This window comes from Pseudophryne corroboree, chromosome 3 (assembly GCF_028390025.1).
Source record: "Pseudophryne corroboree isolate aPseCor3 chromosome 3, aPseCor3.hap2, whole genome shotgun sequence".
Classification (NCBI taxonomy): Eukaryota; Metazoa; Chordata; class Amphibia; order Anura; family Myobatrachidae; genus Pseudophryne; species Pseudophryne corroboree.
The window spans coordinates 645,249,264-645,263,242 of record NC_086446.1 but is presented as its reverse complement, the minus strand read 5'-3'; the positions used below and the strand labels follow the sequence as shown (position 1 = coordinate 645,263,242).

General features: G+C 45.3%; 1 protein-coding gene across 2 annotated transcripts in view; it reads right to left on the bottom strand.

The window, feature by feature from the left end:
- The window catches only part of PHYHIPL (phytanoyl-CoA 2-hydroxylase interacting protein like), a 254,584-nt gene that overhangs the window by 69,817 nt on the left and 170,788 nt on the right, over positions 1-13,979 (bottom strand). For both annotated transcript variants that reach the window (XM_063961759.1, XM_063961760.1), the window contains exon 2: positions 9,142-9,338. In XM_063961759.1, the coding sequence (XP_063817829.1) occupies positions 9,142-9,338 (197 nt within the window). The remainder of the gene's footprint in view (positions 1-9,141; positions 9,339-13,979) is intronic.

Genomic DNA, 13,979 nt, shown 5'->3' with positions numbered 1-13,979 from the left:
GCCCAGGGTATGAGATGGATAGCTGTGACGTTAATGCCACTGTGGAGAAGTTGACTGGAGGGTTCATGTCAGGATAAAAGTTATACTATTTTTACTTATGGGATAAACAATTATTCAGATTTCCTCACCCATCTGTGATGTAAAAAGTGCCATGGATGGGGCCACATGCACAGGTTAATTGGTAGGTTTGTAGGTTGTCAGAAGTCTGGTTTGTGTGGAACATATAACGGTAACTATGTATGTATGTATGTGGTATTCTGGCCTGAGTTATGGACACGTGCAGCTGTGTTGTGACTGATCCCTGTAGCGTAGAGGCCATATATAGCCTGTCAGGATGCAGAGAGCGGGAACTGGTGATGGAGAGCTGGTGATGGAGAGACCCGTAGTGTCCACTGCAGCATTGGGGTTGGCAACGGGGAAGACTGTCTGCACGCACTGTCTATGAGTAACACACACACACTGTCTAAGGGGCTCTTCCTGGCGCAATGTATAAGTGGCACTACTGTGTGATGTAATGTGAATAACTAACACTACTGTGTGGTGTAATGTGAATTGGTACTCTTATGCGGTCACGCCCCTTCCTCATGAAGACTTGCCCCTACATTTTTGCTGTGCGCCGACTGTCCCTAATTTCGATGTAGAAAGGGGGGGGGGCACCAATTCACTTTCTGGCACAGTCCACCATAATGTCTAGTTACAGCTCTGGGGCTGAGTGTCCTGTATGCTACACAGCCCAGCAGCATCATCATCCCCTCCCCCTTATTGCAACACTTTTGTAGTGTCCAAATCAAGTCTGTGTCTTAATAATTAATAAGATTAATAACCTTTATTTTGATGGGAACCAAAAAAGGACGGTAGGACCCAAATTTTTTAAAAGTGAGGGGTCCCTAGGACCCACTTTTTTTTTGGCTCAGCGCGATCACTGCCGTGTGTGGCACCACCAGTTTCTCTAACTGGTCTGGAGGGGAGGGGTGAGGGGGCGGCATAGAGGGGGTTGGAGCCAGTCACACCTCTAAATTTAAAGTGCCAGCTCCTCTTAACCACCCATCTACCGTATATACTCAAGTATACGCCGACTTTTTCAGCACTTTTTTTTGTGCTGAAAAAACCCCCTCGGCTTATACTCGAGTCAGTGTGAAGGAGGGACACGGAGGGCACAGTGCGCGCCTCTCCTGCATCTCCGGCAGCAGCGGCGGTCTATTAAATGAAGTACCCGTTCGTGAGCTCTGATTGGCTCACGAACCGGCACTTCATTTAACAGACCCGCCGCGGCTGCCAGAGATGCAGGAGGGACACAGGAGAGGTACGCGCTGTGCCCTCCGTGTCCCTCCTTCACGAGACAGCGCGGGAGCGGGGAGGGTAAGTTGCACCTGGCACTGGGGGGAGCATATTTGGCACTTGAGGGGGATGGGGCATATGTGGCACTGAGGGGGCATGCATATCTGGCAGTATGAGGGCATATCTGGCACTGTGGGGGCATATCTGGCACTATGAGGGCATATCTGGCACTGTCGGGACATATCCGGCAGTGTGAGGGCATATCTGGCACTGTGGGGGCATATCTGTCACTATGAGGGCATATCTGGCACTGTGGGGAAATATCTGGCAGTATGAGGGCATATCTGGCACTGTGGGGGCATATCTGGCAGTGTGAGAGCATATCTGGCACTGTGGGGGCATATCTGGCAGTATGAGGGCATATCTGGCACTGTGGGGGCATATCTGGCACTGTGAGGGCATATCTGGCACTGTGGGGGCATATCTGGCAGTGTGAGGGCATATCTGGCAGTATGAGGGCATATCTGGCACTGTGGGGGCATATCTGGCACTATGAGGGCATATCTGGCACTGTGGGGGCATATCTGGCACTATGAGGGCATATCTGGCACTGTGGGGGCATATCTGGCAGTATGAGGGCTGTGTACGGCTAGAGCTGCATTTCCCACCCTAGGCTTATACTCGCGTCAATACGTTTTCCCAGGTTTTTGTGGTAAAATTAGGTGCCTCGGCTTATATTCGGGTCGACTTATACTCGAGAATATATGGTATATCCCCACTGTCATAAGCCTCCAGTTTCATCTAGTGGATGAAAGAGAAAATATAGTTTTGGAACTTAGTTTCAGAGGGGGAGATTTATAAAAAATTGGAACGAGATAAAGTGGATAGGTATACTAACCAATCAGCTCCTTACTGTCATTTTACAGGCTGTTTTTGACAATAACAGGGCTAATTTGGTTGGTACTTTATTTCTCTCCACTTTATAACATAGTAACATAGTTTCTGCGTTTGAAAAAAGACTAGGGCCCAAATGTAGTAGAGTAATAGAGTAACAGGCCCTACACAGTGGGCGATATTACTGAAAGATATGAACGATTTCATTCATTAATGAACGAGATACCGTTCATATCTTTCGGTGTGGAGGCACCAGCGATGAACGATGTGCGGCCCCGCTGTGCATGCAGGCCAATAAGGACATTCCCGTCCATATTTGCCTGCACCGCTATGGAGCCGGGTGACGGGGGGAGTGATGAAACTTCACTCCCCCCGTCACTGCCCCCCCCCCCCCGCCGCGTCGCCCGTATCCACTTGGCCGCGGATCGCATAGTGTGTAGGACCCTTGAGAGTTTCAGAAAGTGAGAGATTTGGTGAGGTTTTTCAGTTTTTTTTAAAGTGGCAATCATTTACACTGCAAAACCAGGTTGATCTTGCTGTGTAAATGATTGCCACTTTAAAGAAAAAGGCTGCAAAACCTTACCAAATCTCTCACTTTTTGAAACTCTCACTCTATTACATTTGGCCCCATTTGTCCGTCAAGTTCAACCTGTTAGTGATCTCCTACACTGTAACTAAAATTTTAACTGTGGTGAATAGTTAGCCGTTATGTCTATTCATCTTTTTTATTTTACTATAGTGCATGATTTACACACCATAACCTTGTATATCCTTATCCATTAGGAATTTATCTAGCACATTCTTAAAAGTAGTGATCGAGTCCTCCATTACTACTCTCTCAGGCAGGGAATTCCAAATACGTATTGTCCGTACTGTGAAGAAACCTTTTCGTCTCTGTGTGCAAAATCTCCGCTCCTCTAACCCAGGCATTCTCAACCATGGTCCTCAAGGCACACCAACAGTGCAGGTTTTAGTGATATCCAGGCTTCAGCACAGGTGACTTAATTAGTAGCTGAGTTATTTTGATTTAACCATCTGTGCTGCATCCTGGATATCACTAAAACCTGCACTGTTGGTGTGCCTTGAGGACCGTGGTTGGGAATGCCTGCTCTAACCTAAGCCGGTGTCCACGTGTCCTTTGTGATGATTTTACCAAAAACAAATCTCCTGCTAGCTATGTATATTGTCCCCTTAGATATTGTAAATGTTAATCATGTACCCTGTTAATCTCCTTTTTTCCAGTGTGAGATACTGTATATATGTAGAACCCCACAAATGAGAACTGTCCCTTAAATGGTTTGAGTGATGTAGAATCGTTTTATTTATGCTAAAATGATCACATTAGCACTGATGTATAACAAATGTCCATATGATGGTCATGTTTAACTGACCATCATGTTTATTAGCACCAGTAGTGGAGAGTGAGTAGTTTTTTCTCCCATTGTTGTAGTAAAGGGGTTAAAAGACACAAGGAGACATTTCCCCCACGTGGTAGGAGCGAGCCTCTGCCAATTATTGGACCAATCAGGAGGAGGCATACTTGCCTAATGGACCCTCTCTATGAGGGAGAAAATGCTCTGTTCCTGGACTTTCCTGGTAATGTATGATTGCCATCACCTGTGGTGAGCTAGTTAATTGATAAGAAAGGTGTTTCACCACAGGTGATGGCAATCATACATTACCAGGAAAGTCCAGGAACAGAGCATTTTCTTCATCATGGAGAGGGTCAGGTAGGCAAGTATGGAGGAGGTTTGAGGCGGACACAACTCAAGCTTCAAAATTGAATGCTGCTGTCAGTGTTAACAGAGATCAAAGCTGACAGATTGCAGCTGATCAGATTGAGGGGAGAGCAAAGTATTGACAAGTCTATTTATATAACAAGGATCTCCCAGGATGGTGATAATAAAACAGAAAAAAATTAAAAAATGTTTGATTAAAGTTTTCTTTTCACTTGGCAGTAGTTTCATACATATTTTTTTAACTTTTATTCATTTGTTTTTATTAGTGGAACTGAAAGTACAAGACTGGATTATGCAAACCAATTAACTGTGCAGATACCCTCTGAGACTAGCCCATACTTGCCTACCTGACCCTCTCCATGAGGGAGAAAATGCTCTGTTCCTGGACTTTCCTGGCAATGTATGATTGCCATCACCTGTGGTGAAACACCTTTCTTATCAATTAACTAGCTCACCACAGGTGATGGAAATCATACATTACCAGGAAAGTCCAGGAACAGAGCATTTTCTCCCTCATGGAGAGGGTCAGGTAGGCAAGTATGGACTAGCCCAATAAAGTAAACATTCACTTTTCTGGGCCAGCTTGTCACCCACCGTTCAGTTGCCCTGGCCCATGTTTTATTCATAAATACACAACAGGTGTTTTTTTTAATTATTTTTTTCATTGCCATGATAAGTGGTGCTAAAAATCAGCCTTATAGCTACATATTAATAACTAAACCCCTAGCAAAGAAAAAGCATTACAGCGGATGAGCTAACAGTAATAAGCTAACCCAAACTCCCTACAAACTCAGCACACATTCATTAGCGGCTGAATTCTCATATTCCAAGCATAGGAAAATAGTGATAGATGTAGATAATTTTTTTATTTATAACAAGCAGGCTATGCAATTTTTTTTTTTTTTATATAAATCTCTTTTGTCCTCACAAATGTTACGCTGGAAATGTGTTGTTTTTTTTTACCAATGGCATGCTAACTTCAGATTAATACCCTATGTCAATTTAACAGTCATTTATTTTTATTTTATTTTATTTTTCATATTAAAAAATGCAGTTTAATATATGTATCTTTCTGGTATATGTTAATACAATCAGTGGCTGGAGGATATACAATATCTACATTTGCTTCTGCTTGTAACTCATTGAGGGATGGAAAGATATAGGTTTCTTAGTTTTTTTTCTTCCAGAACTCTTACCGAACAGCATACTCAAATGGCACTAAGCGTGGAGGCTTGGCAACCCAGGACCTCCCATAGGAAGAAGCAGGTCTCTGGGAAGCAATGCCATCTGAAGATGGCACTGGTTCCCGCAGACATACTGTTTCCTAATAATGAGTGGCCTTGTTACTTGAAACATAAAAAAAACTAACATTTTTGTGTGTGTAACAGGGCCCAACTGATGATGAACAGGCGACATACAGCTAGATAATAAATCCTATCAGTGGCGGATTTTACCTAGGGTCTGCAGGACTGCATCCCCGCTCGCCCCTGCATTTTCTTACCCTGGGACTGTCTGGACTGAGATAGCAGAGAGAGCACTTCCCATGGGAAGCCACTCCCCTGCTAACATGTCAGCCCCTTCTGGCTTGTAAGGGCTGCAGCCGAGGCAGTTCATAGAAGCCAGGCTGTTTCCAAGGAGTGCAGACTTAAGCCCCGCCCATGGTCTTAAGCCCCACCCCCTGCTACTGCTGGACTTAAGTCTTGCCTTTCTGTGATGTCAGCCATCAATCACCGTGAGGGCAGGGGCCAGGGAGCTAGGAGGCAATCGACCAGCCCCCCGCCCTGTAAGCAGCCACGGCTGAATCCTATGTTTGCTTTGAATAGCAGGAAACAGCTAGGCAGTGTGCAATAGAGAATTACTTGAATGGACATGTGCGACGGTTACAAAACAGGTATATTCAGAAATACAGCAATACTACTGCAGGTTTACAAGCACAAATCACTGCAATTATAAATGACATGCCAAACAATTACAGCTTACACATGATGTCAGCACAATTAAGAGATCTCCCACCACATGAAACAGTTCCACACACCCAAAGGAGCAAGTTCAATATTGCAATAATTAGATTAGTTATATTTTACATAATTCTTCTCCCACAGATTACTCTGGCAGTCTCAGAGGGACGGGAAAAGTCTTTGTTTGAGAACGTGAAATTCACTGACACCTATAGTATTAAAGTAGCCTAGGTTTACATAAAAAGATAATATCCCATTACACATACAGGCTGGTGTCACACAGACTCTGGGAATCGGAGCTCTGCCTGTCTTACCTCATGACATTTATAGGCATTATGGTCATTTGTAGACTTACTCTGTCTGCCATAATGTAAGAGTGACAAATAAAGCTAATGAAACTCTGCTCTAATCCCACCGCAGAGCCCATTAAAAGAGGAGGCTGCACAGTGTTATTCAAATGATAAACTGATTTTTTTATTTAGCATTTTTCAGTTACCTTCAAGTATAAAAAATAATAAGCATACTTGTTGCTAAACTATTCGACACGGGTTGGTATTGGGAGGCTGACGTTTGGGATCCCGGAGGTCACCATACCGACCCCAGGATCCCGGTCTCCAGAATGCCGGCGAGAGGGGTGGAGTGGGTGAACACCCACGAATGGGAATAGTCCCTGTTAGTCGGCACGCCGACAGTCGGGCTGTCCAGCGCTCGGGATTCCGACGTCGGTATAGTGACCGGTGGTCTCCCAACCGTCGGTCGCATAACTACATCTCGTCCTATATAACTTATCAAATTGTGAGCTGATACAGTAGTTATACGTGATTTAAGAACATTTTAATTGTAGTATATACTGTATACACAGTATAACGGAAAAAAACATTAATATTGTATTCTTGTGCGTATTTTCCGCTTATTTAATGACTATCACATTAGGAAGTATGTTGCTTCTAGCTGTCATATAATATAGAAAGCGCTTAGATAAAAATTTGGGGGAGAGAGTGCAGGCAGGACAATATGGGACTCAGGTTGTAGGTAAGTTTATCAGATCTCACCGTCTGTTTCATTAAACCTCCACTATAAGGAATTTTGCTCCGGGCCAGCTGATGTCTTAAAGGAGCCATGGAAGGGGTTACAAGCAGGGAGATAAATAAAATGACAACTAATTACGATATTGGTGATTTCAGGTCAGAGTCTAAACATAGGGGTAAATTTACAAAGGTGGGAGTTTTTTTAAAACTGGTGATGCTGTCCATAGCAACCAATCAGATTCTATCTATTACCATCTAGAAGCAGCTAGCTAAATGTTAAGTAGATTCTGATTGGTTGCTATGAGCAACATCACCAGTTCTAAAAAACTTCCACCTTAGTAAATTTACCCCATAGTCCATGGGAATCGGTACGAGATCCCGCCGGTCGAAATACCGGCACAATCCCGATAGGGGGGTCGAGCGCAACGCAGCCCCATGTGGGCTCACAGCGCTTGCCACGCTGTGGGCACGGTGCCTCGCTACGCTCAGCGCACTAATTTATTCTCCCTCTATGGGTGTCGTGGACACCCACAGAGGGAGAATATGTCGGGATTGTGCCAGTCGGGATCCTGGTGTCGGTATTCTGACCGCCGGGATCTTGACCGCATCCCAGTTCATGACGGCACATAAGAACCACTCGGTCCATCTAGTCTGCCCATGTACACACACACATTTACACACTAGGGATCATGTTTGTTGGGAGCCAATTAACCTACCAGTATATGTTTGTATTGTGGGAGGAAACTGGAGTACCCGGAGGAAACCCACGCAAGCATGGGGGGGAATATACAGTTAAGTCCATGGTGTGAATCGAACCAATGACCTCTGTGCAGTGAGGCAGTATTGCTAACCATTGCATCATCGATACTGCTCTGTCTAATTAAGACTTCATGGACCCTAGGCCAGAGGTTCCCAAACTGTGTGCCGTGGCTCCCTGGGGTGCCTCGGGACACTTGCAGGGGTGCCCTGGGTTGGTGGTCCAGGACCAATTCAAATTATTCATGGTCAATATAATAGGCAAAACCAGTGCTGGTGGCTGCCAGTCATAAAATCTGTGGCCAAACAGAAGCAAATCTTGTCCCTCACCACACAACTGACCCTAAGGATGACATATAAACGCAATCTACTTAATGTAATATTTCTTTCTAATTTTCTCAATAAGAAATATTTGGCCTAGGGGTGCTGTGAAAAAAGTTCTGATATTCTAGGGCGCCGTGATTCAAAAATGTTTGGAAACCACTGCCCTAGGCAAAATACTGGTTTGGACTCCCTGTGTTGGCAAATCACAGGACACTGTATGCTAGGCTGGCATCTAGACTGGCTAATGGATGATATGGCTCTGCTGCAAGGTCCATTACTGGGGAATATGAACAGAAGTAACTCCATGATCTTATAGGACGTAAAAGGAAATGTCAATATATTTGCCAGGAAAAGCCATCACTAACTTAAACAACATTTTAATTAAAACTAGTCATTTATTCACTCTCACCAGGTATATCCCACCTAAAGATTGAGCAAGAGATAAATGTGTCTAGACCAGTGGTTCTCAAACTCGGTCCTCAGGACCCCACACAGTGCATGTTTTGCAGGTCTCCTCACAGAATCACAAGTGACATAATTAGCTCCACCTGTGGACCTTTTAAAATGTGTCAGTGAGTAATCAACACACCTGTGCACCTGCTGGGTTACCTGCAAAACATGCACTGTGTGGGGTCCTGAGGACCGAGTTTGAGAACCACTGGTCTAGACTATCAATAATATCCACCTTCTTGTAAGAAGGTCCTAAAACCTGGCAAGTCTTGCAAAGAGCAGAGGATCACTTATGTGCAAGCCAAGGGATTTTAGAATGACAGTACCTTGCTACTGTATGTTAACTAGTGAAACTAAAACATAAGTCTTAAAATATTTATTTTCAACCTAGAAAAAACTTCTATTTATGAATAATAACCAAATGCTGATAAAGCATTGTTCTAAGCCAGTGGTACTTAATCTTGGTCCTCAGGACACCACACAGTTCACATTTTCCAGCTGACCCAGCAGGTGCACAGGTGTATTCATTACTCACTGGCACAAAATAAAAGATCCAAGGTGGAGCTGATTATTTCACTTGTGATTCTTTGAGGAGACCTAGAAGACGTGATCTGTTTCGGGTCCTAAGGACCGCGTTTGAGAACCTGTGTTCTAGGCTATCCACCTACACCTGTCATTAAATTAATAACCACAAGCAATTTAGTAAAGTGTTACCTTATGTTTAAATTTATTAGAATTCTTGTTCTCCTTCTTATTGAGGTCAATAAAGTAGTGTGTAATCCGGTCCTTCGATTTAGAATCCATATCCCAGGAAATCTTGAAGGAGTCGCATGTGATGTTACTGATCTTGATATTGTGGGGAACAGGCAGCTCCTCCATCTCTGCGATGCCGCTGTCTTGAGATTTATTCCCTAGGAGGGAACAAAATATGTTAATATTCACAATCTCTAGATATGTCTAACCAGAAGGCCATACAACTCATTCAGAATTATAGTTTACTGGTAAACATATCACATGGGAAACAGCCTGAACACGAAAGGGGTTAATGTATGAAAACTTCTAAAGAAGACAAGTGGAGAAGCTGCCCACAGCAACCAATCAAATTCTAGCTGTCATTTTATAGAGTGTACTAGATAAATAAAATACTCTGATTGGTTGCTATGGGCAACTTCTCCTCTTGTCTGCTATAGGTTTGAGACATCCCACTCCCACTGCAAAACAAGATGTGACATACAATTACGCCTCACGTCCTCCTGGAGTGTCTCGCTTATTGATTTGCTTCAGATACCTTTCTTGACCTATTTCTTTTTATACATGTTACATAACTCTCCTATTGTTTGCATGCTATCATCCTTCTAAGTCACCATTTTTCCACTCTCTAATATGACCTTGATTTATAATTGCCTGAGTGATCTCCTTTGAAGATGAACTTTCTGTTCTCTGTGTGACAGATCCCTGCTGTCGCCCTTCCGCGGCCTATGCATTGTTTGCTTGTTCCTGAATCTACTAAATGTAAACTCCATCTGTATTTTTACATTCAAATTCCCTAAATGATGTAAAAGAGATTGTAAATCATTGTTATTCTTCCTGCTTCCTTAGGATGTAAATAGATAATTTTAACATATAAGCTTCTCTGCTACATTTAAAGAGTGAACACTTCCAAATTGATTGGAAGTCAGAGCAGATACTGGTGATATGGGCTGGTAATTTGGGACTTTAGTGAAAAGTCTGAGCCTGGAACCCTGCAACCTGTCTGCAAATCCTCCACTGGCTAGTGTATATGCATGCAGAGTCTCAGGCAGTAATATATAGGCTACTGGACAGTATGCATTGCACAGTGGTACAACTTTTGTTAATCACACCATTGCTTTGTCACACCATTCTCTGCTCTTCACACGGTTATCCCACATGAATACATGGCGGAACCAGACCACTGCAGAGCAATGAGCATTTCCCTGAATGGGTTTAGTTCTCCTTTACATTTTGTTTAGTTTGTCAAACGCAAATATAATAAAAGAAATCCCACTAACGTGATTGGACACACTAGATTACATGTCTGTGCATTAATATTTCGCATGACCTCCCAGCATAACTGCATGCCTGATGTACAGTGCTTCCAACTGTCACCAGGACCTGATCACAAAGCCACAGCATCAAATCACTGCCTCAGTGACAGCAGCACATTACTGCCTCACTGACAGCAGCACATCCCTGCCTCACTGACAGCAGAACTCACTGACAGCAGCACATCCCTGCCTCACTGACAGCAGAACTCACTGACAGCAGCACATCCCTGCCTCACTGACAGCAGAACTCACTGACAGCAGCACATCCCTGCCTCACTGACAGCAGAACTCACTGACAGCAGCACATCCCTACCTCACTGACAGCAGAACTCACTGACAGCAGCATATTCCTGCCTCACTGACAGCAGAACTCACTGACAGCAGCACATTCCTGCCTCATTGACAGCAGCACTCACTGACAGCAGTACATCGCCGCCTCACTGACAGCAGAGCATGCTTGCCTCACTGACAGCAGCACATCCCTGCCTCACTGACAGCAGCACATCCCTGCCTCACTGACAGCAGAACTCACTGACGGCATCACATCCCTGCCTCACTGACAGCAGAACTCACTGACAGCAGCACATCCCTACCTCACTGACAGCAGAACTCACTGACAGCAGCACATTCCTGCCTCACTGACAGCAGAACTCACTGACAGCAGCACAGAGCCGGCCATAGGCATAGGCAAACTAGGCAATTGCCTAGGGCATTTGATATGCCTAGGGGCATCAGCAGCTTCTGCTGATTAAAATGATATGCGGCATGCCTATATTCTGTATGTAGCATTTCATATGCAGATACAGCCACAGTCTCACACAGTATATAGGCATGCTGCATATCAGTTTAATCAGCAGAAGCTGCTTGTGCATCCTAGCCACATAGCAATGCAAATTAGATGCATTTTCATTAAAAAAAAAGGTGCCCGATGTTAGCATTGATGCAAGATTTGTGAGGACACATCTGTATCCAAGCAGAGGCAGAGGTCACAGTGTTAGTGGAAGTGTGAGTGCTGTGTGCATGTGAGTGGGTTGGTTGTGCAGTAGTGTTCAGAATATGTGTAAGGAGCATTATGTGTGTCATGTAAAAATGCATTAATAATGTGCAACATATGTGTAAAGGGCCACTATGTGAGTCATTATGTGTATACGGGCATTAATAATGTGCGGCATATGTGTAACAGGGTACTACTGTATGTGTGTCATTATGTGTATAGGGGCACTAATAATGTGCAGCAAATGTGTAGGGGGCACTATGTGTGTCATTATGTGTATAAGGGCATTAATAATGTGCGGCACATGTGTAAGGGTCATTATGTGTAAAAGGGCATTAATAAAGGTTGTCATAATGTGTAAGGTGCATTATGTTTATAAGGACATTAATGTGTCTCATATGTGTAAGGGGCATTACTGTGTGGAATTGTGTATAAATGCATTACTAATGTGTGGCATTATGTGTATAAGGTGCTCTACTATGTGGCGTTGCATATAGAAAGGGCACTACTGTGTCGTCTAATGTGAATAAAGAGCAATAAGGTGTTGTGTAATGTGAATAAGGAGCATTTCAGTGTGATGTAATATGAATAAGGGGCTCTACTGTGAGGAGTAACGTTTATAAGGTAAAGTGATACTACTGTGGGATGTAATATGAATTATGGACACTATCGCAAGATAAAATGTCAATAAAGTTGCAGTACTGTGTGGCGTAATTGGAATTGGGGTTACTATTGTGTGGCCATGCCCCTTCTCAGCAAGAAGATGCCCCTTTTTGGGCTGTGCATCAAATGTGCGAACTGTTCCTATTTAAAATATAGGGGGTACAAGGACTGCTATGGGTGAGGCGTGATGGTGCTGGGAAAGAGGTGCAAGGTCAGAGGCAGAACCAGCGGTGGTGCTAGGGGGCACCAGCCAAAATCTTGCCTAGGGCATCATATTGGTTAGGGCCGGCTCTGCAGCAGCACATTCCTGCCTCAATGACAGCAGCACTCACTGACAGCAGTACATCGCTGCCTCACTGACAGCAGAGCATGCTTGCCTCACTGACAGCAGCACATCCCTGCCTCACTGACAGCAGCACATCCCTGCCTCACTGACACCAGCACATCCTTGCCTCACTGACAGCAGCACATCACTGCCTCACTGACAGCAGCACATGCCTGCCTCACTGACAGCAGCACATGCCTGCCTCACTGACAGCAGCACATCACTGCCTCACTCACAGCAGCACATCCCTGCCTCACTGACAGCAGTACATCACTGCCTCACTCACAGCAGCACATCCCTGCCTCACTGACAGTAGCACATCCTGCCTCACTGACAGCAGCAATTGCTGACAGCAGTACATCACCACCTCACTAACAGCAGAGCATCTCTGCCTCACTGACAGCATTACATCGCTGCCTCACTGATAGCAGACTTTGCTGACAGCAGCACATTACTGCCTCACCGACAGCAGCTCAACACTGCCTCACTGACAGCAGCACATCACCGCCTCACTGACAGCAGAGCATCCCTGCCTCACTGACAGCAGCACACCCCTGCCTCACTGACAGCAGCACATCCCTGCCTCACTGACAGCAGCACATCACTGACTCACTGACAGCAGTACATCACTGCCTCACTGACAGCAGAGCATTTCTGCCTCACTGACAGCATTACATCACTGCCTCACTGACAGCAGCACATCCCTGCCTCACTGACAGCAGCACATCCCTGCCTCACTGACACCAGCACATCCTTGCCTCACTGACACCAGCACATCGCCGCCTCACTGACAGCAGCACATCACTGCCTCACTGACAGCAGCACATGCCTGCCTCACTGACAGCAGCACATGCCTGCCTCACTGACTGCAGCACATCACTGCCTCACTGACAGCAGTACATCACTGCCTCACTGACAGCAGTACATCACTGCCTCACTCACAGCAGCACATCCCTGCCTCACTGACAGCAGTACATCACTGCCTCACTCACAGCAGCACATCCCTGCCTCACTGACAGCAGTACATCACTGCCTCACTCACAGCAGCACATCCCTGCCTCACTGACAGTAGCATATCCTGCCTCACTGACAGCAGCAATCACTGACAGCAGTACATCACCGCCTCACTGACAGCAGAGCATCTCTGCCTCACTGACAGCATTACATCGCTGCCTCACTGACAGCAGACCTCGCTGACAGCAGCACATTACTGCCTCACTGACAGCAGCTCAACACTGCCTCACTGACAGCAGCACATCACCACCTCACTGACAGCAGAGCATCCCTGCCTCACTGACAGCAGCACATCCCTGCCTCACTGACAGCAGCACATCCCTGCCTCACTGACAGCAGCACATCCCTGCCTCACTGACAGCATTACATCACTGCCTCACTGACAGCAGTACATCACTGCCTCACTGACAGCAGAGCATCTCTGCCTCACTGACAGCAGTACATCACTGCCTCACTGACAGCAGAGCATCTCTGCCTCACTGACAGCATT